The sequence below is a fragment of the Achroia grisella genome, unplaced genomic scaffold (assembly GCF_030625045.1).
Source record: "Achroia grisella isolate CSIRO2021 unplaced genomic scaffold, CSIRO_AGI_Agris_v1 utg512, whole genome shotgun sequence".
Lineage (NCBI taxonomy): Eukaryota > Metazoa > Arthropoda > Insecta > Lepidoptera > Pyralidae > Achroia > Achroia grisella.
The window spans coordinates 501,984-523,903 of NW_026712906.1; the positions used below are offsets into that span (position 1 = coordinate 501,984).

The 21,920-nt window shown below is 31.4% G+C and overlaps 3 protein-coding genes across 3 annotated transcripts; 2 read left to right on the forward strand and 1 right to left on the reverse strand.

Annotated features, from left to right (window-relative positions):
• Positions 1-147: 147 nt before the first annotated feature.
• On the reverse strand, positions 148-11,766 carry LOC131846764 (26S proteasome non-ATPase regulatory subunit 2). The gene is made up of 18 exons (XM_059196157.1): positions 11,577-11,766; positions 11,447-11,503; positions 11,157-11,375; positions 10,498-10,583; positions 9,920-10,126; positions 8,681-8,839; positions 8,236-8,365; positions 7,748-7,973; positions 6,894-7,127; positions 6,235-6,383; positions 5,979-6,081; positions 5,543-5,709; positions 4,750-4,852; positions 4,040-4,197; positions 3,422-3,606; positions 2,781-2,986; positions 669-787; positions 148-409 (listed from the first exon to the last, which is right to left on the reverse strand). The coding sequence occupies exons 1-18, from the start codon at positions 11,649-11,651 to the stop codon at positions 215-217; spliced, it is 2,778 nt and encodes a 925-aa protein (XP_059052140.1). The 5' UTR covers positions 11,652-11,766; the 3' UTR covers positions 148-214.
• Positions 11,767-13,092: 1,326 nt separating this feature from the next.
• On the forward strand, positions 13,093-21,335 carry LOC131846885 (cytochrome P450 315a1, mitochondrial). Its single transcript, XM_059196313.1, has 8 exons — positions 13,093-13,517; positions 13,732-13,909; positions 14,765-15,168; positions 15,778-15,984; positions 16,072-16,208; positions 17,012-17,206; positions 20,516-20,731; positions 21,205-21,335. Exons 2-8 carry the CDS (start codon positions 13,737-13,739, stop codon positions 21,325-21,327), a joined length of 1,455 nt encoding a protein of 484 aa, XP_059052296.1. The 5' UTR covers positions 13,093-13,517; positions 13,732-13,736; the 3' UTR covers positions 21,328-21,335.
• On the forward strand, positions 18,225-19,351 carry LOC131846884 (cytochrome c oxidase assembly protein COX18, mitochondrial). Its single transcript, XM_059196312.1, has one exon. The coding sequence runs from the start codon at positions 18,238-18,240 to the stop codon at positions 19,282-19,284; it is 1,047 nt and encodes a 348-aa protein (XP_059052295.1). The 5' UTR covers positions 18,225-18,237; the 3' UTR covers positions 19,285-19,351.
• Positions 21,336-21,920: the final 585 nt, after the last annotated feature.

The following is a 21,920-nucleotide window of genomic DNA, read 5'->3' on the forward strand; positions in this document are numbered from 1 at the left end:
TTCCAATATATCCTTTGGCACATGTAAAGATGCAAAATGCATTTACCATGACATGGACAATTTGATAATGTTTGATATTGCCTCTGACTAACCCAACTTGTATCTTTGTAAAGGTATTATTAATTAAACACAATTTTATAGTTATGAAATTATAATTAGTTTATTTTTAGAAACACAAATAATACATATACTTTACGAGTTAATATACTAGCTTCTACTGGACAGAGGCCATGACACTGTCTTCATTCTTTTTTAATATAACAAATCCCTCCATGACCGGGGACAATGGGATGTACTCATCAGTAGCAAGTTCCGCACGTTCTCCAAATGACAGGAGCACTGGAGTAGTATGGGTGTGAGAACCAGCAATGGTTTTTGGTGTACCAGCTTTGCCAATTACATCCACAGCCTGTAAAATAGTAAATTTCCTGTATCTGAAGGAATATTGTTCACATAAAATAAATTTAGACTACTGAGCTTACAATTGTTATTTAAATACATATTTTTAATAATTACACATGTATACACATACAATATACACTGATGCAGGTATATTCATGAATACAAATGTTTGTATTGTTAAGAGATCGAATATGCGATCATCAGGAGGTAAGTAGATAAGAATTGCCACAACAATAAATAGATAAAGTAACTATATGGTTACATACCTGACCAACACGGACACTGACGTTCAAAGGCTGAAGGTTCTCATCAAGGGTGACGAGCCACCGAGGTTGCATAGCAGTTGCCAATACATACAATAAGTAGTGAGATTTTCCAAGAATTACTGCAATAAATAGAAAAGTTTGTTAATTTTTTTAAGTAACTCAAGCAGATAGTTTACCTGAAGAACAATTTGCAGTTCTTCAAATATACCATCAAGTGTTATTTGCGTCAGTCTTATGTATGGTGTACCACTTAGTATAAAAGTGACACAAACACCATACATAAGACTGACGACCTGGCTATACATATAGTTTGTGTCACAATTGAGTATATGCACTGGTATGTTAGGCACACTTATATTATGAAATGCCATGTTTAAAACTGCTGCTACTAATTATTTACTTAAATGTGGATGTTGGTAACATGTAATAGTCCGAGATCCCGCTGCAGAATCAGTGTACCCATCGAGTGTTTGCTGAAAACCAAATTTTTACACATATTTATCATTAGGAGAATTTATATCTACCAGGTTGCCTATCAAAATGTGGCCGCTAGTATTTTTAATTAAATTATTAATAATTCATAATCCGTAAGAAATTTCATTGACTTGTTTTTTCAGTAAAATGTCGTTCACTTTACGGCAATATCTATAAAGACTGTGAAAAATCATGGTTGCCGTTGCGCACCTGGCCGCACCTCTTCGCAGCCAGGTGTACACAGGTATGATTTTATTACATTTATACACCCACAACGTACATTCATAATTTATATATCAAATTAAAGCAAATTTTTTTCTGTTTATTATCATATACGGTTGCCTAATTAAATCTGGCCGCAAATAAGGGTTGCTGGCTATTAAATATAGTAAATATTAAAAGTAGAGTGAAAGTGAGCTAGCGCGTAACACCACTAGTCAAACGAGGATAGCGATTGCCAGCTGTCGGACAGTTTAAAGCCATTGCGCATGCGTCAGATGCTAGTGTTCTCAATGGATCAGTTGCGACTTTTATTCTAAGTTAAAAACCACGCTGTTTTGGAGTACGTAATACACAACATAATATATTGCTGTTTAATTTGTGCATTGAAAAATTATCAATCTCATCAGTGCGAAATAAAATTTATAAAGATGAAGGCGTGTTTTCTGTGCGACAAAAAATGCAATGTACTAGACTTTGATAATGCTTCATTTAAAAAGTGTTCTCTAATGTTATTGTTTCGTCGTAAGAAAAATTTAATTTTATATTTTGAAAAGAAAGACGTTTCTTTTGGAGTATTTATTATTTTGAGGCGTACCTACTATTGTTTGAATCGGAGGTTGAGAACACTAGCATCTGACGCATGCGCAATGGCTTTAAACTGTCCGACAGCTGGCAATCGCTATCCTCGTTTGACTAGTGGTGTTACGCGCTAGCTCTCTTTCACTCTACTTTTAATATTTACTATATTAATAGCCAGCAACCCTTATTTGCGGCCAGATTTAATTAGGCAACCGTATATGATAATAAACAGAAAAAAATTTGCTTTAATTTGATATATAAATTATGAATGTACGTTGTGGGTGTATAAATGTAATAAAATCATACCTGTGTACACCTGGCTGCGAAGAGGTGCGGCCAGGTGCGCAACGGCAACCATGATTTTTCACAGTCTTTATAGATGTTGCCGTAAAGTGAACGACATTTTACTGAAAAAACAAGTCAATGAAATTTCTTACGGATTATGAATTATTAATAATTTAATTAAAAATACTAGCGGCCACATTTTGATAGGCAACCTGGTAGATATAAATTCTCCTAATGATAAATATGTGTAAAAATTTGGTTTTCAGCAAACACTCGATGGGTACACTGATTCTGCAGCGGGATCTCGTACTATAAGGATTTAGAATAAATGTCGAAACTAGGCAATGTAAGGGTAAAAAATGCAACATCAACATAAATAAATAAAACATCTCTTGAAATCAAATGACACTGGCTGTGTTTGTATATAAACTTACAATAAAAAAACAACCTATATATACCAACATATATATAGACTAGACAGCTATGTCGAATTTCATCTAAAGTAACCTTTACGCGTTCGTTGTTTGTATGCATAGTGTAGAGCACACTCACTGTTCTTGCAGTCGAGGAAAGCGGTGAGTACGACAAGCAGGCCGGCGAGAGCAGGCTGATTAAGGAGGCGGCGGTCGGCGTGTGCAGGACACAGTGTGACGGTGCCCTTGCCGGCGTGGCAGAGCCCCTGCGCCAACCGCACCATAAACAGGTGAACTGGCGATTTGCCGTGGTACAGCGCCAGTGCTCGCAGCATCGTCGCCAACCTACGTACATACATACAAAGTTTTTAGTACTCAAGAATGGTATTATTGCCGATTCATCGGTATTACAAAACTGAAGGCGAAGCTCTTAGGAGCGGTATTACAGAAGGCATGCATAGATATTCCGATTTATCACGGACACCATGAAATATTACAATAATCAATAAAAAGAAAATACAGAGGCCAACTATTGTATTTGTTAGTTTTCCCTTCAATGGAAGTTTCTTCTTCTTCATTGAAAAGTTGAGGAATAATATTGGAATTTAGACGATGAACTGGAGGTGGAAATAATTTTTATTTTTCAATCTAAAATAACTTTTAGAAATTACATTACCACTTAGCTATAGAATGGAAATTTTTGCAATCATGGAATTCGGTCCAGAAATGGTGACCTGACCCCCTGTACAGTTTGATTAATATAAATTATTGTTAACCAACCTTGCGTTATTAGTTCCAGCCCCCACAAGTCCCATGGCAAAGATAGCATTGTATGCGACGTCGTTATCAGAATCGTGGGAGTATTTGTTGAGTACGTCAATCACGGCCAGTTGTGGGTTGGAGATCGAGCAAAGTGCGATCGCTAGCGGCACCGCACGACGGACTGCAGGTTCACCGTACCGACCCTGGACAAAAGAAAACAATAATCTGAACATGATTTTTTACAGGAATATATTATATTATTTGTTTTCGCTCGTCTGCTATGTTTTTGTCGTCTGATATGTATATATGAATATACTAAGGAAATTATGTGCATGTTAAGTGTCAACCATTCACCACAACATTGACAGTTGACAATGCTTCGCACTAACCTATCTGAGAACAGAGTAGCAGTAGTGGACTAGAAATTCTATTATATATCTTATATAATAAAATTTTAAAATTTATTGACCAACTAGCCTTGGTCACTAACATCGAATAACGTTGAATATGGTTGTATCCTTTTTATTCATTAGCTTTGTTTGTTTTCAGTTTATTTATTCGAGTTACACTTAAAAAGCAACAACAAGGAATAAAAAAAAACACGTTTCATATCCCTTATTTTGAATGGATACATACGAGCTGTCCGAATATGCGTGTGCACATTTCGGCGCCGGTCTCCTCGGCGAGCGCGATGACGGCTACGCCCAGTGTAGCCACCGCCTGCACCGACGACAGCTCCTTATTTGCTTCCTTTTCCTTTTCCTTCTCTTTGCTCTTGCTATCTTTTGACTTGCCTGATATCATTGAAAATTCATTCAAGTAATTTTAAAAGTTTTTATTTAATGAAATAATTTACCACTATTAATATACTCTTGAGGTATAAACAACTTTAAAAAACTAAATTTATTATTAAGAAGGTAGGAACTATATTAATTAATTAATAATAAAAGCTAGCAATTTTGGATAGGGTTATCCTTTTCTGTATTTCAAACACAATATCCGAGTTTACGCTAGTATATATCACAAATGAACTATACGACAATCATGGTTTAAGTGGAAAAAAAAAATGTTATGAATGAAATACATATTTAAGATAAGATAATTGTTGGTGCTAAATATATACATAAAATAGGAAACCAATTAATAAACACTTGTAATAATCACGAATTAACTGAAATATATTTTTTACAATAATTATTTTATCTATAATATCACTTCTAAATGTAGTGAATACAATTATATATTATTGTTCTTCATTTAACATAATTAAAAAAAACTGTAGCCAGGGCCAATTAATTTATAAAAGATCAGTATCAGAATTCATAATAATATATATTTATACATACTTTTGTTTTTGTCATCCTTTGAACTACTGGAGCTGCTACCTTCCTTAGCATCTTTTTTGTCTTGTTTTTTAAAAGCTGTGTCTTCAGCTGATGACTGTTCATTCTGAAATTGTTTAAACTTAGTACCATCTTTGCAAATGTATATACATCATTATTATATTTGAAAATTTTGGCAATTAGTCCTATTCAACTTTTTTCAATTGATAAAATTATCTTTTTTTCAAGTATGTAGGCTTAAACAATATACTGACTGAGATGGTAACAACCCATCTGTTTTTTCATCCCAGAGACAAATTTGTTATTAGCTATGTTGCCAACTTTTTGTAATTCTTAAATAGTGTTGAGGCACTATAAGAAATTTATAAAGTATAGGTATTGATAAATATAGGGTTGTTGTATCAAAATAGTTTTATTTAATTGACATATTTTTCACTAAAATAAAAACTTACCGGCTCTTTTATAAAATAAATGAGCTTCGTATGATATATTTCGTTAAACATACATCTATTTAAACTTCTTAGGAAACTCAACTAATAATTTAAATTTGACCTCTATGATTGTCAATTTACTTTCTGAGATTCAAAAACAGACTAAACAGAGAGGGAATACCACAAATTGTAATTGACATGATAACAAAGTGCAGTTTTAAGTCTGGGTTTAAATTAGTCTAAAATTAAGACCAGCCTGTATATTATAAAATATAGTTTATGGTGGAAACTTATGATAAATGGGGTATATGTACATCAGGTGGAGTTTTTTGTAAAGTTAATCAAAAAATAATTTATAACGGCACCTCTGTCTCATAATGCTTGGAGCAGATATGCAACATCTGTTGGACGACTAGCACGTCGCCGGTGCCAGCATATGCACACATGGAGAGCGTAGTTTGGCATAGCGACTGCTGCGGCTCTGGCAACACCTCGAGTGCCGCCATTGTCGCCTCTGTACGTTCCTTGCAGCCTGCGATAAAACCATAAAAAACTATACATACGAAGAGAGTATACTTATCTTTCTTACAAGGTATAATCAGCCATAGTGATCCTTTTATGCAATAATTACAACCAACTAGTATGAGGAAGATTAGTATTTTATTTAAAGTGCCTTGTACAATGAGTTTTCTATACGAAGAGTACTATTATTCAGTGTTTCCGTGTCTATGGTACCTGCTAAGTTCTAGGCTCAAAACGACAATTACATCCACGGATTTAATTATTATTATATATTATTACCTAAGAAACATAATCCAAGTCCCAAATGCAAGAACCGGGCATAAGTAGATGAGTGTAAGTCCTTATTGTCATCAATAAGACGCTGGATGATGGCACATGTGACCTGCAAACATAATGGTATTAGGCTTGGAAATTTAAGAAACAAAATATTACTATTTTAGTATTTCTATTACTATTGTCGTAATTCAACCAAACTATAATAAATTATTGTCATGCCATTTGGTGAGACATTTTAGTGGAAATAGTGATAACGTACATCCCCGTTGCAGGAGCCGACAGCAATGAGTCCACAGGAGATGGCGGCCAGTGCGCAGATCTCAGGCGGGGCGGCGGCATCCGCCAACACGGGCAGCAAGTGCGACAGCACCTCTTCGCGTTGAGTGCCCGCGTATGCGATGCCCAGCCCTGCACACAAATATACACAAATATACTTACACTGTGGTTAACTAATAACTTCCACAGCAACCTAATAAATAAATAAACAGTGATACACAACCTGCATAAAAAGTTATTCAAATACTTCAAATATTCATTACATTATGTTTTATCTTGGTGAATATGGAAGTAGCCATGAGGTTGTTCTCCTTTTTTATTTCAACAATAAAAAAGGAGAACAACCAACAATTGAACCGCGGCTTTAACCACTTGAAATATTGCCTACTACTACTTACTAGCTTACAATAATAAATAAACTGTTACATATATTTTATATTAACATAGAATAAAATCTTTCGTCATTAGAACATTTAGATGTTTAAACAAGTATGTTCTACTATAAGCTGTAAGCTTGCTAGGATATATAGATGCATGTTACAATTAGCACTACAATTAAAAGCACTATGAAATCAAAACTCCTAATTGGTGGTAGCCATTTAAAATAAAGAAGAAGAAGCACTAAAACTTTTTATTAATTACCCAAAACACTGCCAATTCTGAGATTGGAGCTAGAATGTAGCACGTAGTCGGATAGCAGCGCGAGGGCAGGGTCGCATTCGTTGCGCACGCCGCAATTGACAAGCCCGAGGGCGAGCAACGCGCCCGCCTTGATGTGCTCGTCCGCCGTGTACAGGTACTTGTCGATGGGAGTCAGCCCGCCGTCCACGTCCCACAAATGGATCATGCCGAGCGATGCCGCCGCCGACAACATGCCTGAACAATGTTTCAGCATTTTAAACTACGACCTGTGGTCTAGCAGTTTAGCATACCGCTTTACGTACCATACAAACATTTGTATTCATATGATTATTTGTTGGTATTGATTTTAGTTGGTTTTTTACAAAAAAAAAGTGTAAGTATTTATATCAGTCGTCTAGTACCTATAACAAAGGCTCTGGTTACCTTGATGGTATTATTATTATTTTAAAATTAATTATACAGACTTTGGTACTTCTATTAATAGGAAAGGTAAAAATATATATCTTATTCTTTTCATGTATTTTAATTTAAATGATATCCACATAGGACAATTTAGCATCTTATAGTCAGATGTTACTTTGCAGAAGTCAATTTCATTAATTAATCAATTTACATTATTTTGTTTAATTATGCACTTAATTATCAATTATGCACTGAAAATTTTGTAATCTTACACATGCCTATGGTAGCAGAATTCAAAATAACTATAAATCCAGTAAGTAATGTTTTAAAATATTTATTAACCCTTCCCAATATCTACATCTAACCCGTGGCAGAATAATAAGTAACAGAATAAAATTTGAGAACTGCCATATTATAGCCTAAAATATAAATCACATACTAAAAATCCTTACCATGATCTTTGTTTTTATACATCCATTTATTGCCATCCTCGGTGGTGACTAACTTGTCTCGTCCGAATCCAGCATTAACAAATGCATTAACGAACGTCGCGGAAAGGTTTTGCCGTGCGGAATCTACTGGGTGGTCAGTTAATAAAGATGGGCGTAGAGCCGATCCAGCGGACTCCAACCAAGTTTTGTAAACTTCTTCAGGGGTTTTGGGTTCCATTATATCAAGCTATAATAAAAAATATAGAAGTGAAGTGAAGTACCATAAAGGGAAAAAGGTGATGAAGATTTTCCTGATCATTAAAAATGTTAATGAAACTGGCCGTAAAATTTAAAAACTTGACTATGAACATACCTATAATATTATATTACTTATTAAAGAATAATGTTTTTTTAATGCAACACTGTTTTTAATTTGAATTCAGGAAATTAAACATTCAATAAGATAAAAACATTTATGAATAGATGAAAAGATATTTAAAAAAACTCACCTCTCTAGCTAAACTCAAGTAATGATCATTGATGTGTGCATTTAGAAGAATCGTGCGCAGATCTTCATCCTCTAAATCAAGAGGTATGTACTGTCTGGCAAGCATGTAGCACAGCTGCTTCTTAATTAATCTAAAATAATATTATAATATATTAATAAGTTCTTAACTTTACCTTTATTTATACTTTAGTTTGTATATTGACAATTAATCTAGATGTATATCTTTATGTCTGTGGTATAATTGGGAATTATCTACTTGTCTACCTAAGCATTCTTCCTTAAAAAATTTACAATTGATAATCAAATATAGTTTGATATATAATATCAGTGTAAACATGTACCCCACGCTTTTTGTGACTATGACTGAAGGCATTAACTTGGGTATAGTAATTAATTTTCAGTGGTGGTGGTCCAAAATTAGATTAGAATTTTATTAATCTACTTACGGATCAGTGCATGCATTAAAGACCTCTTCACATTTGGTCTTATCATGCAATTGCATAGCCACAAGCAGTGCCCGTGGATACTCTCCAAACCGTAAGTATGTGTCCAGTACACCTTGGAGGATTTGTGTTGACTCTGGTTCCACAACATAACTGGCACAGCTAAAATCATGTAAATCATATTTACATTTTGTCTTGTAGATATTTATTTAAGAATAGGAGGTAGACTGTAAAAACTATCAGTATGAATACTTCAGTCATATCTTTTTCAGCCACCAATATAAAAAGGCATGAGACTTTTAATTTGATATCCATAAAAAATAAAATAAAAGTAATAAAATATGAGAATATAAATGACTTCATTGCATTTATTGTTTCAAGGTACAATTTAAATAGCATTTATTTATGTTTATGAGAATTTCTGCAGATATATTTGTGTAAAATTGAAGGAGGGAGGAATAAATGAAGCAAGGGGAATACATGATACACTAGACTGTCCAAAATCTACCTCCATATAAACTATTTTACACTTTAAAAAGGATATGGGTTATTATGTATAGGTTTCCAAGTCTTTAATATTGCCATATTATATGAATAGAAATAGAAATAGAAATAATCTTTATTCAAATAAACTCATTACAAGCACTTTTGAATAGTCATATTTTGATTCTACCACTCATTCGGAATGCAGATTCATCACAAGAAGAATGAGCAAGAAACTTGTGTGTTGCTCTTTTTAATAGATGTTTTTTTTATATAAATAATTACAGTATAACAAGTAAGAGGCATGCAATAATCAACATAGAAGTCGCTACGCACTCATTAATAATGTATTCAGATAATATTGTCAGTGCTATAGATTTAAAGTTTTTCTATAAAAACATTATTATCGTTAACGAATTCTTCAATTTTATAGTAAGCTTTTTTGCAAAGGAACTGTTTTATTTGACATTTAAATCTTTTTTCTGGCAGATTTATAACAGACTCTGGTATTTTATTGTAAAACCTTACGCAATTGCCATAAAACAAATTACTAACTTTAGCCAAACGACATTTAGGTAAAATCAGTTTGTTATTGTTACGTAAGCTTTTATTAGTGCAATCACTAACTCTTTTGAAACTGTCTATATTCCTTCTAGCATAGATATTTTCATAAATGTATTGAGAAGCATAATAATATAATAAAATATAATAGAATAATAATATAAAGACATAAAAAAATACTAGATTAAATCAACATACCCAATTAAATAAAGACAGACACGGGGATAATTGCTTTGATCCATATGCTGTGTGATAAGGTCTAGGCGATCAATTTCCATCAAGAGATCACAGGCCTGTATTTCAGCAGAATGTTGCATATCAAAAGCTATCACATCTCTTACCAATGGTAGCAATGTGTCCATATTTTCCACATTCCACTCTTCAGCTATCTCACCCTCTAATTGTCTAACAATAACATAACATAAGTATTGATATATTATTTTACATAAAAATGATTATTCATATAAGTTGATAAACCAAAGTAATAAATTAAGTTCAGTATTTAGAAAATCTAAATTCTAATATTATCAGATACTATGTTGAGGATTCTTAAAGAAACAATCAATAATAATCCTGAGTCAAGCCTCAGGATTATTATTGATTTAAGTAATATAGTAAAAAAAATTAACATGTATTATACATGATGTTCCTTTATGACTAACTTTGGTTATTTGGCTATATTTTTTTTAGATTATCAACCTATTTTATATATTAAAAAAAACTGTTCTATATGATTCAATGGTTTTAATTATTAATTTTTATGTGAAAGGACTTACCTAACATATTCATGTCCCCAATCACCCACATTGGACATAGTTCCAAGGAGACAATACTTAAGACATTCTCTTTTCTCAGCAGCATCCTTTTAGTAAAAGAATTTCAAGTTTAGTACCATATTAAAAAAAGTAAACAACTTACTACAATAATTTGTTTACGTTGTCACTATGACTCTTTACAACATTCCTGAGGACAGGACATGATGCCAACAGAGATTATATCTGATTTGCAAATAAGCTACTGCACAGCAGTGATAAGCAACTTTTGGGCAGAAATCTAAAAGTTAATAAGGGGAATTCTTTGAATTAATTGATTGTTGATAATTTAAAACATCTTACTAATTTGAGAAAGAATAGATATCAGTGCAAGCATCTCCAATAGTTAATCAATATTCATAGAATGCAAAAATATACATATTGTTAAAACAAATATAGAAATTTAATTGTAAAACATTTACAAAACAACAAAGCAATTCCTCCAACTCTATGTTATGTACTTCAGACCTAGACAAAGAATAACAGCAACCTTAATAAATATATAAATTGGATACCTAGCTGTTAATAATAATCTTTTTTTATTAAAGTAGGTGAATCTGACAACTTAATGAAAATAATTGAATCTAAGATTTAACAAAAAAAGATAATCATAATTTACTTACTGGTGATCCACTGACACCCATAGCAAGAACTGAGACAACATCAGCACAGAATTTTTTGGTTTTTGCATCTTCAATTTTCTCATATACTAGCTTAAGTGCTGGATAGTGTTCCCTCAAAAATTTTAAGGGTTTAGGCACTGATGTCATAGAGGTTGTAGATGTTCTAATAAGATTACTCAACATTTGTAGAGCAGGGAAGTATAATTCCACATCATTCCCCTAGAAAAAAAAATGGTACTTAACTGTTGTTTGCAAAAATTGCAATATACTTATTCCAAAACACTTCTTACCAAAAGTTTCTCAACGAGCATGTTCAGCTCCTCCTGAAGACGTTTATCTTCTTCTGACTGTTAAGGGTTTGAAAATAATTAGTATTTATTTTAATACGACATTATTACACATTCGTACTACAATACTTGCCAAATCATCGGTGGGGGCGGCAACGGGTTCTGCCTTTTCTTTTTTGGGTTCTTCATTTTTATTTTTGACTGTCATTTTATTGCCTTTTAAAGTATAATATTTGATAAAGATAAAATTGAAAGAATAATATACTTATCAAAGCAATTGTTACAATGAGGAGTGAATTTTGACAAGTCACTACGGCGTCTGAATGGCCATATAAAAAAAAATAAACTACTAAACTATACCAGCATAAAATCGAATCATAAAACCTGAATGTGAGTAAGTGACCAAATGAGATCAGAATAGAAACTAATATTTGTTTTAATGAAAATTATTATTATTTATCTCGCTTACACTATGTCATGTTATTCAGAAAGAATGTACAATAACTAGTATAGTGGGTACTTCGTTTCATTCTTCCTGTCTTAAAGAATCGTCATTAAATTATATTAACATATGTATAGCAGTTCAAACTGAGAACAATGTAGGTGGACAGAAAGAAGTAATCAGAAACAATATTGAAACTTAGTTTACGCAAACTCTGCGAAGGTGGCGCTACCATGTCATAATATGCATAAACCTGTAGTTTAGTTTAACAAAATGTTATTTAAAATACTTCTTACATTATGGGTAGGTAAATATAATAAACTAGCGTCCCGTATCCGGCTTGGTACGGGTGGACATTTAAAAATAAAATTACATTTGATATTTTATATTTTCTTCAATACTGTAGAACATACTTTTTGTTGAATGAACATAGAGGTTCATATACATAATTGTATTTGAGTAATAAATTCTGTCATTGTTAAAAAAATATATTGATAGATTAAAAGTTACGTTTAACATCATGTTCGTATTTTAGTAAAAATATCCATTAAAATCTAGATCATTTCACTCTGAATATCTCCCAATTCAACACTTTTGTCCTATCACCAAGTTTCCTCATCGCACGCGACAAAAGATATTTTATAGCCTTTTTTTACCTTGAGTTACGTTACTAAAGTTTTAGTAAGGATCCCTAATCTTTTCTAGCAATAAATATAGGCTATGTTACCTACTTAGGGTGAATGTTATCTATCTATCTATCTATCTAAATCATCCACCAGTGTATTAAGTTTTGTTATGCTGTGTAATTGTAATTGAGAAATATTGAGTAAAATAATAAACCTTTGTATTAGTAGGTCATACTATATGAAGTACTCTAGCTATGTATATTTAGCAGCTTCAATCGTGAAATAGAATAAAACTATCAGATTGTTCAATCTTTGAATATGCTATATATACCTATATATACAAAATTAAATTTATTTTTATTCGTTTAGGCATTGAAACATGTTTAACCGAATTCAATGACTAGCCATGTGGACGTAGGTAATTTATTTAGTAATAAACGTCTTTATAATGTTGGAATATCTAAGATATGTCAAAATAGAAATTACCCTCTTCTTTTGTTCAAAATTTAAAACGTAATATGTTAAATAATATGTAGATCAGAAATCGCACATAGGTTGTCGGTTTAAATCCCGTGCCCGAAGTGTATGAGATGAGCGAATATCTCTCTTATAACGTATCCCCTCCTACAAAAGTATACTATTTAGTTTAAAATAATGTTTTTTATCATAGTTTAACAGATTTTTGGAGGGTAAACTGTAAAAAATAAAATAATTACATACTTAATACATTTCTTTACATTAGGTCGCAGCCATCAAAATTCAAGCCAACAGTTATGAATACATTGTAAATTATTCATCTGATTATCATAATTTTATGTATCAACCGGCAAAAAAACACAATCCACTGTATTTTTAACATTAAACAGGACTGGAAATGTAACAAAACAACGATCTGAAGATGGAAATGTATTATAGATTATTGTATCAGTAGTCAATTGGTGCTCTTTTAAGAACGTTACTTTCAAGGCAGAGTAAATAATTTCATATAAATAGTTATTTTACATAGGTCAGTTAATTATATTATATCACTAGATTTAAAAAGATAATATTTCGCGAAATATATAATTAGGAATAAGTATTCTTTCTGTAATTTATTGAATTTACTTCCGTTTTACTTCCATATTAATTTTGTCATGATTAAAGTCGTGGTATAATACCTATAACTATCTTAAACTTTATAATAAATTACAAAAATAAACACAATATTAACCATATTTTAGATAATATGTATTGTATTAAAAAAGCTTTGAAGTGCGAGCAATTATTAACACTCATAAAGAGAAGTAATAATGTATCTACTATGAAGTTAACCCAAACAATTAATAACATGCCTCGTCCAAGAACATTACCATTGATTGGTACAAAATTGGATTTTTTTATTGCTGGAAGCGGAAAAATGTGAGTAATATTTGATATCTGATATTGAAGTGGTTTTAGTATACTAACTCTACATAGATAGATATAATCTGTTCCGGAAACAATAAGAACTTACGGAAAATGTAAACAAAGGGGTCATTAACCCAATCATAGACCTAAAGTGTCCTAAATCATAATTAAGAAAAAAATAATAAGTGTATTGAATATTTCGATTATCCTATTGAATGTCTCGATTTATTCCACTAATTTAATTATACATTATTACAAATACAATAGTATGATTCGTTATATTTGAAAGACGCAGTAAATATTATTGGATAAATAGTATTTTAACTGATTTATTGATAATAACGATATTTTTTTGATTATATCTAACATATTGTTCATTAAATTAACTGCATAATATGCATATTATTTGATTTTGTTAATCCTTGTTATCATGAATGATGTGTTTTCGTACATCCCTGCGACCAAATTTTTTTTCGGTACAGTAGATTAAAGTTGGACAAAATATTTTCTTTAAATTTTTGGTTAGAAGAAATAAGTAATTATATTCTAAGCAAGAAATAAGAAAAGAAATAAGTAATTATCTACTCAGGGCTATATTCCAAAAATAAAAACGAGTAAAAGTTAAAATTTTTAGCAACAAGGTTGACATAATTATCACAGATTGATGATTTAATAGTTTTTTTTTTAATTATAGTTTCTGATAGCTGAGATGCTAGTATATTTTCCTGTTTTCAGTTTGTCGTAATTTTTTTGGAACAACCTGTATATAACTTCGATTGTTCTTCTTTGTATATATATTATTAAAACTTTATTGTTCTGCTTATTACAACTCTATTCGTAATTTATTTCCCATTTTATTTTTACCAGGTTACATGAATATATCGATTTACGGCATAAACAATTAGGACCGATATTCTGCGAGAAGTTGAATGGAAATTTACCTCTTGTATTTGTCAGCAATCCAATGACAATGAGAACTCTCTTTTTAAATCTAGAAGGAAAATATCCCACTCATATTTTGCCAGAGCCCTGGGTTTTATATGAAAAAATTTATGGCTCTAAACGAGGTCTTTTTTTTATGAATGGAGAGGAATGGGCTAAGAATCGTACTATTATGAATAAACTAGTACTAAAAGATGATTCTGAAAAATGGCTTGAAACTCCCATTAAACAAACTATAGATAATTTTATAGAGCAATGGAAAGCAAAAAGTAAAAATGGTTGTTTCATTCCTGATTTAGAATCAGATTTTTATAGATTATCAACAGAAGGTATGTTATATAATGCAATACGTAAGTAAATCAAATTTTGTTACATATTCATGATCTGATCGCAAAATTAATCATATGACAAAATAGTCAACAATTTGTCGAATAGTCATTATTTTACATGAAAAATAACAATGTTTCTTTTGAATACATGATGTTATAGCTAGACGTAAGATTGCATAAATCGAGATATCTTTCGATCAAAGGGTACAAAGATATTTCAATTTATGCTATTTTACGTTGTAAATTTACTTTACACGCTTTTGTAGACACTTTATAGTTTACCTACATAGCCCATGCCTCAATAAAGGTTTGATATAATATAGAAATTATATGTCGATTTGTGTAATAAATATTGTTTCAAAATAATAAAGAAAAAGAGAAATTCTCAATTCCCGACTGACTCGCAGGGAATTGGAATTTCTATATCGAAAGTTTCCCAGTTGTTAAATTTTCTGTCTCTTAAAATGTAGTGCAAATTATACCCGTTAAGCTGTATATAAACCTATTTCCGGATCAATTAAACAACTTTTGCAACAATATAAATGTGATAAATTTTATTTAATGTATGTAGTTAATAGTATATATACGTACTCGTTGTTTATTTTTCAGTCATTATCAGTATATTACTTGGCGCAAATGGACTTATTGTAAGAGGCAAGTACTTCGAAGAGCTACTGGGACTGTTTTCTGAGAATGTGAAGAAGATTTTTCAAAATACAACTAAGTTATATGGACTACCAGTTGCATTGTGTCAATATTTTGATTTAAAAATATGGAAAGATTTTGAGAACAGTGTAAATTCATCAGTTGCGATAGGTAAGAAGATTACTCGTAAGTTTAGCTTTTTACTTATATTATTTCGAACTAGGTACACTACTAACTTCAAATTTTTCTTGGTTTTAGCGCAAAAAATAGTTCAAGAAATATTGAATAAGCATCACAAAAGTACAGGATTAGTTAGAAAATTGACTGAAGAAAATGTTCCTGACGAAGATATTAAGAGAATAGTGTCTGACTTTGTTATTGCCGCTGGAGATACTGTATGTAAAACTAATTATTGTAATAATAATAATAATAATAATACTGAACAATCTACATAACGCTATACCTAATCCCAAGCTAAGCTATGTTACGAGTCTATGTTAGATATGGGTACTACAACTGATATAAATACACACATATTTTTTATAAATACATACTTAACACAAACTATTACACTCATAAATTTGTATCTATTCTTCCGATCTATCGGAATTAAGGCGATGTGTTAAATTTGCTAGACCACCGAGACAGTTAACCTAATATTCTATTATTAATTGAGAACTTACCATAATGCTTTGATTCCTCAATAAACAGACGTGGGCCGTTAGCACGTATTGATAAAAAAATGAAAGTAAAAATATCATAATTTTAATTTATTAATATACACAATGTTATAATTTTATTACCATACCATCTTTAAACCGTATAGCAAGCTGAAAGACAGCATTAAGTAGTATTAAAATATACTAATTACTAATTCTATGAACATAGGCTATTTTTATATGAAAAAGCTAATACTATTCTAATTAGCTTTTTCATATAAAAATAGCCTATGTTCATTGATGCCATACAGTCTATCATATTAACTTTCATTAAGCTCATTCAGCCGTTAAAAATATAAAAAACAGGCAGATAAACAGACATATTTATTTATATTATCATCAGTGTAAAATATCGATTAAAAAAAATTGCCGATTTTGGAAATAAAACTGCCGTTTGAACTCTTTTGAAAATTTGAAGGCAAACAGATACCTAAATAAATAAAATTTATGTATTTCAAATAAATCAACATTTTTTACAGACAGCATATACAACTTTGTGGATTTTGTTTTTGTTATCTAAAAACGATGCTGAAAGGAATGATATTCGTGGTAAAGATAAAACTTATATAAAGAATGTGATTAAAGAATCAATGAGGTTGTATCCAGTGGCTCCATTTTTAACAAGAATTTTACCGAAACAAAGTATTTTGGAATCGTATTTCCTAAATTCAGGGGTAAGTAATAGTTTTAGGACACCATAACAACAAATGGGTACTACCAATACAAACTATTGAGATCTTAGGGAATAACATATTGTATCTGTTCTGTCGTGATCATTTAAAGGGGAACGGTTTTCAGCTTTGGATTCTATATAAAGCGAAAGAATATTTTTTATGAATCTACACTAATATAGCCCTAAGCTGGGCTACGCATTTTATATCGCGCTCTGTTCTCAGGTTTTAATCTTTTACTTATTTACATATAACGGTAGGCTTAGTTATAGTTTATATCACATAAGGACTTTAATGAAAAGTTATTTTAAAGCATATTTATATAAAGTTCTATAGACCTACATTTCAAAAATCTTCCATATTAGGCCTATGTATAATTTCTAGCAACACGACACGATAGATCATAACTAAGAGAACTAAAGAGGTAAGTTGGGCATGGGATTTGTATCCAGAGCTGTAAAACATATTAATAAAAAAATAACTAAAGGGCTATTACCCTAGACTCGTAAATACTTTATACCCACCTGCTACTGTAGGACTGTAGCAGTATACTAATTTAACAACTAAAAGACTTGTGAATAGTATAATAATAGCAAATATGCGGATTCGTCACACCATAGGCACTGTACATCATTGCACTGCTGCAGACCCAGTGCACCTGAACGTGGACATAAATATATGTGCTGAAACATGACATGTGTAATATATATAATTTACTGACATAGCTTATAAGTGGTTTATTACATAATATGGATGAATGTCCGAAATACATAAATAGAACTGTAACTATTATTTATCAATGCTTCCTATTACTCTATTCCTGTATGTATGTCTATGATTTAGGCAGAAAATCCGGAATCCCATTGAATCCTATTTTACTGTCAATGTCAATAATGTTCTGTCAATTGCCATTGTGAAAATGTCATGATCACATGTCATATTTGAAACATGTCAAATATAAAACCAATATATTCTTCGTTGTAATTTTCTATTTTTCCTAGACATATCGTATTAATAAACATATAATAAAAAATATGATTTATTGTAAACTACTAAATAGGTTAAATAAGCATGGGCCCGTACTTCATATGCGCTCCTTTAGTGCCATAAGTTGTTGCGATCACAAACAAGCCAAGCCAATATTGATAAGAAATGAATTGAGTAACATTAATATTAGAAGACAAATGTCTTTCGAGGGTCTTGTAGAATGGCAGCAACAGACATATACTAGTATATCGAATAGCTATCTTGTTACATTAATGCAAAATGGATTATTATATTTTCATGACGCATCTGGGTTATCTTGGTGGGCTACTGTTGTTACATCTACAATTCTTATACGGGCTTTAATGACTTTACCACTTACAGTATATCAGAATAATATACTTGCTAAAGTTGAAAATATTAGCCTGGAGTTAAAAGATATGGTAGATGAATTAAAAAGAGAGACTGCAGTGGCAAAGAAGCTATATAATTTGACTGACAAACAAGCAATTATGTTATATAAAAGTTCATTGAAAAAACAATGGTATAAGCTTATTGTCCGAGATAATTGTCATCCATTTAAGTCAAGTTTAGTGATTTGGTTACAAATTCCAATATGGATTTGCATGTCCTTTGCTCTTCGAAACTTGGTTTATATGCAATCTGGTGATCCTGCAGCATTGGTGACTTTTATGCAGTTATCCACTGGTGGAGTTGCTTGGTTTCCTAACCTAACAGAGCCAGATCATTCCCTTATATTACCAGTGGCATTTGGAATAACTAATTTAGCTATAATCGAAATACAGAGAATGTCAAAACTAAGACAACCCTCTAGGATGTACAATGTATTCACTAATGTATTTAGGGTATTTTCAATAGTTATGATACCTGTAGCAGCTACTGTACCTTCTTGTATGTGTCTTTATTGGATGACATCAAGTGGATTTGGACTTGCTCAGAACATATTTCTTTTGTCACCATCAGTAAGAAGAAAACTGAAAATACCAGAAACTCCAAGTGAGCTGGAGGATCCCTACAATCATATGAGAGAAGAAATAAAACACACCATTGAAAAAATTATACCTAAGAAATCTTAGTAAATTATTTTGAAATTAAAGTCATTTTCTTAATTGAGAAACCAAATTAGCATATTTTATATATCCTGTACATAAATATATTTCTTTACTAACCTCTTTTAACCACTTTTGCCACTCTGACACTCTGACACCTTCAGAGTGGCAAAAGTGGGCTAAATCCTTATGTGTAGACCCAGGGGCAGCGTGATCTTATAGATGAGCTTATAGTGTGATAATGGCTTGTCAAAACCATCAAATATTTCTGCTCAATGAAAAGATGAATGTTATATGTGTAGATGAAATCTACACATATAACATTAAAATACATCTACACTGTACCAGTTGCATTGCATAATAATGCTCTAATTTAATGTTTGTTATAGTCAATATACTAGATTTATTCTAGTCTCAATCCGACATGCAACTTGTTAAATTTTTTTTTGTTCTTGTCATGTTTATATAATTTTTGTTAGCTATCATGTCAAATGTACCATCCACTTTTGCTTTGATTTTTGGGTCACAATCTTCTTGAAGAAATAATTCATCTTTGTTATCTCTATCAGTAAAAGTAATAAGTCCAGATTTAAGTTTTATTATGTTGTATCCCCTAAGGAAAAACGTACTAATACATTATAATATAATGAAAAGTTGTGCTTTTACCTTTTAAAAAATTGCTTTAACCTACTAACCTGTTAATTGTTATTATTACTAAAATTTAGGAAAGCATTTTTAATAAATGGTATTATTTTTAATATAGATATTCTTTTAATGGATGATAATGTTAGGTTTTACGCGCCTTTGCTATCGATAGTCGCCGGCGGGCATTAGTGGACGATGATAGAATGAGCATGAAGTCAGATAGGCAGCTCATCATAGCAAAATTACCAGGATTTACCACAATGGTTTCCAGAGGGCAAAAACCTTACAATCCCTTCCTCACCCCTCAACCCTCCACCCGTGGATAGTAGAATGAGAATGAAGGGGTAGGGGCCCTTCATTCTCATTCTACTATCCACGGGTGTCCCTCGAACCTGTAACGTTAGGACTGGCGGGGCCCACACCATCGCAAATTGAATAATTGAAAAAGATTGAACACAGTTAAAAATGCTTAACATTGATCCCGTAGTTATTTGATGATCTCAGTTTTACATAATTATTAATCCTTGTAGTATTAGAAAATTGCATAATTGTACATTTTATAAACATTTATTATGTTCGAAGAGACTTAAAGCAAAATATTTAATAATTGCAGACTCCAATTATAGCATCTATTTATACATCTGGACGCGATGAACAAAATTTCAGTAAAGCAAATATGTTTCTGCCTTACCGCTGGGATAGAAGTGATCCACGAAAAAAAGAATTAATTAATCATGTCCCATCGGCTTCGATGCCTTTTGCTTTGGGAGCAAGATCTTGTATAGGGAAAAAGATCGCCATGTTACAATTGACTGAAGTCATATATCAGGTAATCGTACTGTCTACAATAAAGCCAATAATAATATATAACCACATTTATTAGCGAAGACGGCCTCGGTGGACTAGCGGATTAGCACACCGCTTTACTTGTAATGATTGCGGGTTCGATTCGCACAGTACAAACATTTGTATTCATAAGTACTGATTGTTCAAATCGGTCTGTGTGTTTTCTATGTATATATTTTTTATAGATGATAATTAATTATTATGTAAGTATTTACAAAAAAGAAATATCTAAGTACCTATTTACGTCAATTGTCTAGTACCCATAATACAAGCTCTGCTTAGCTTGGGTGAAAATGGCGTTGTGTGTATTGTTCAGGGTTTTTATTATTTATTGCAGTAAATACCAGTCTAAGAAGGCAAACAATCTTATAAGATTATATACTTAAAACATGAGGTGAAACTGTTCTTATGGAAGTAATCTAGAGATATAGTAACAGATATTCTTTTTTTTTTCAGATTGTGAACAACTTCGAATTTACTTGTAGCAACGGCGATGATATTAAAGCTGTTACTTCACAGGTATTAGTACCAGATAAAGATATTAAATTAGTAGTGTCAACGTTAGAAAACAAAATATGATATATAATGAAAATATTATCAATATATTTACTTATAATTTTATATTATGATTTCTAAAAATATATCACATTACACCCAATTGATATAATATATCATATTATTATTATTTACATCCTTATGAAACTTATACGCATTGTCCTTATACAATTCAATTCATCAAGACACTTGATTGTTTGTTTTATTATATTTTACGGAAAATAACATACAATTCCCAAGGAATGATTATATAGGTACCTACAATAGCGATAATACAATATACTTATATTATTATTACAATATTATAGATATCACCTACCTCAAAATTTTCGTGCAATGAAATGTTCCGACCATAAGTCTGAAACATTTATTAACTTTTTTAAATAAACAACTGCTGTTTTTTTTATCAATTATTATAATCTTTTATTACGAGTCTTGTGTAGGTGATATACATTGTATATGTATCTACAGTATTTATAGGTACCTATAGTACATTAAAAATTAAGTACAAAATATATACTTTGGTTGGAACATAATCTTTGGAACCAATGCATTTGAGAAATTATTTCACTGTTTGATAATTTGCCTAATTTTTTTTTATCACACGGCTACTACTC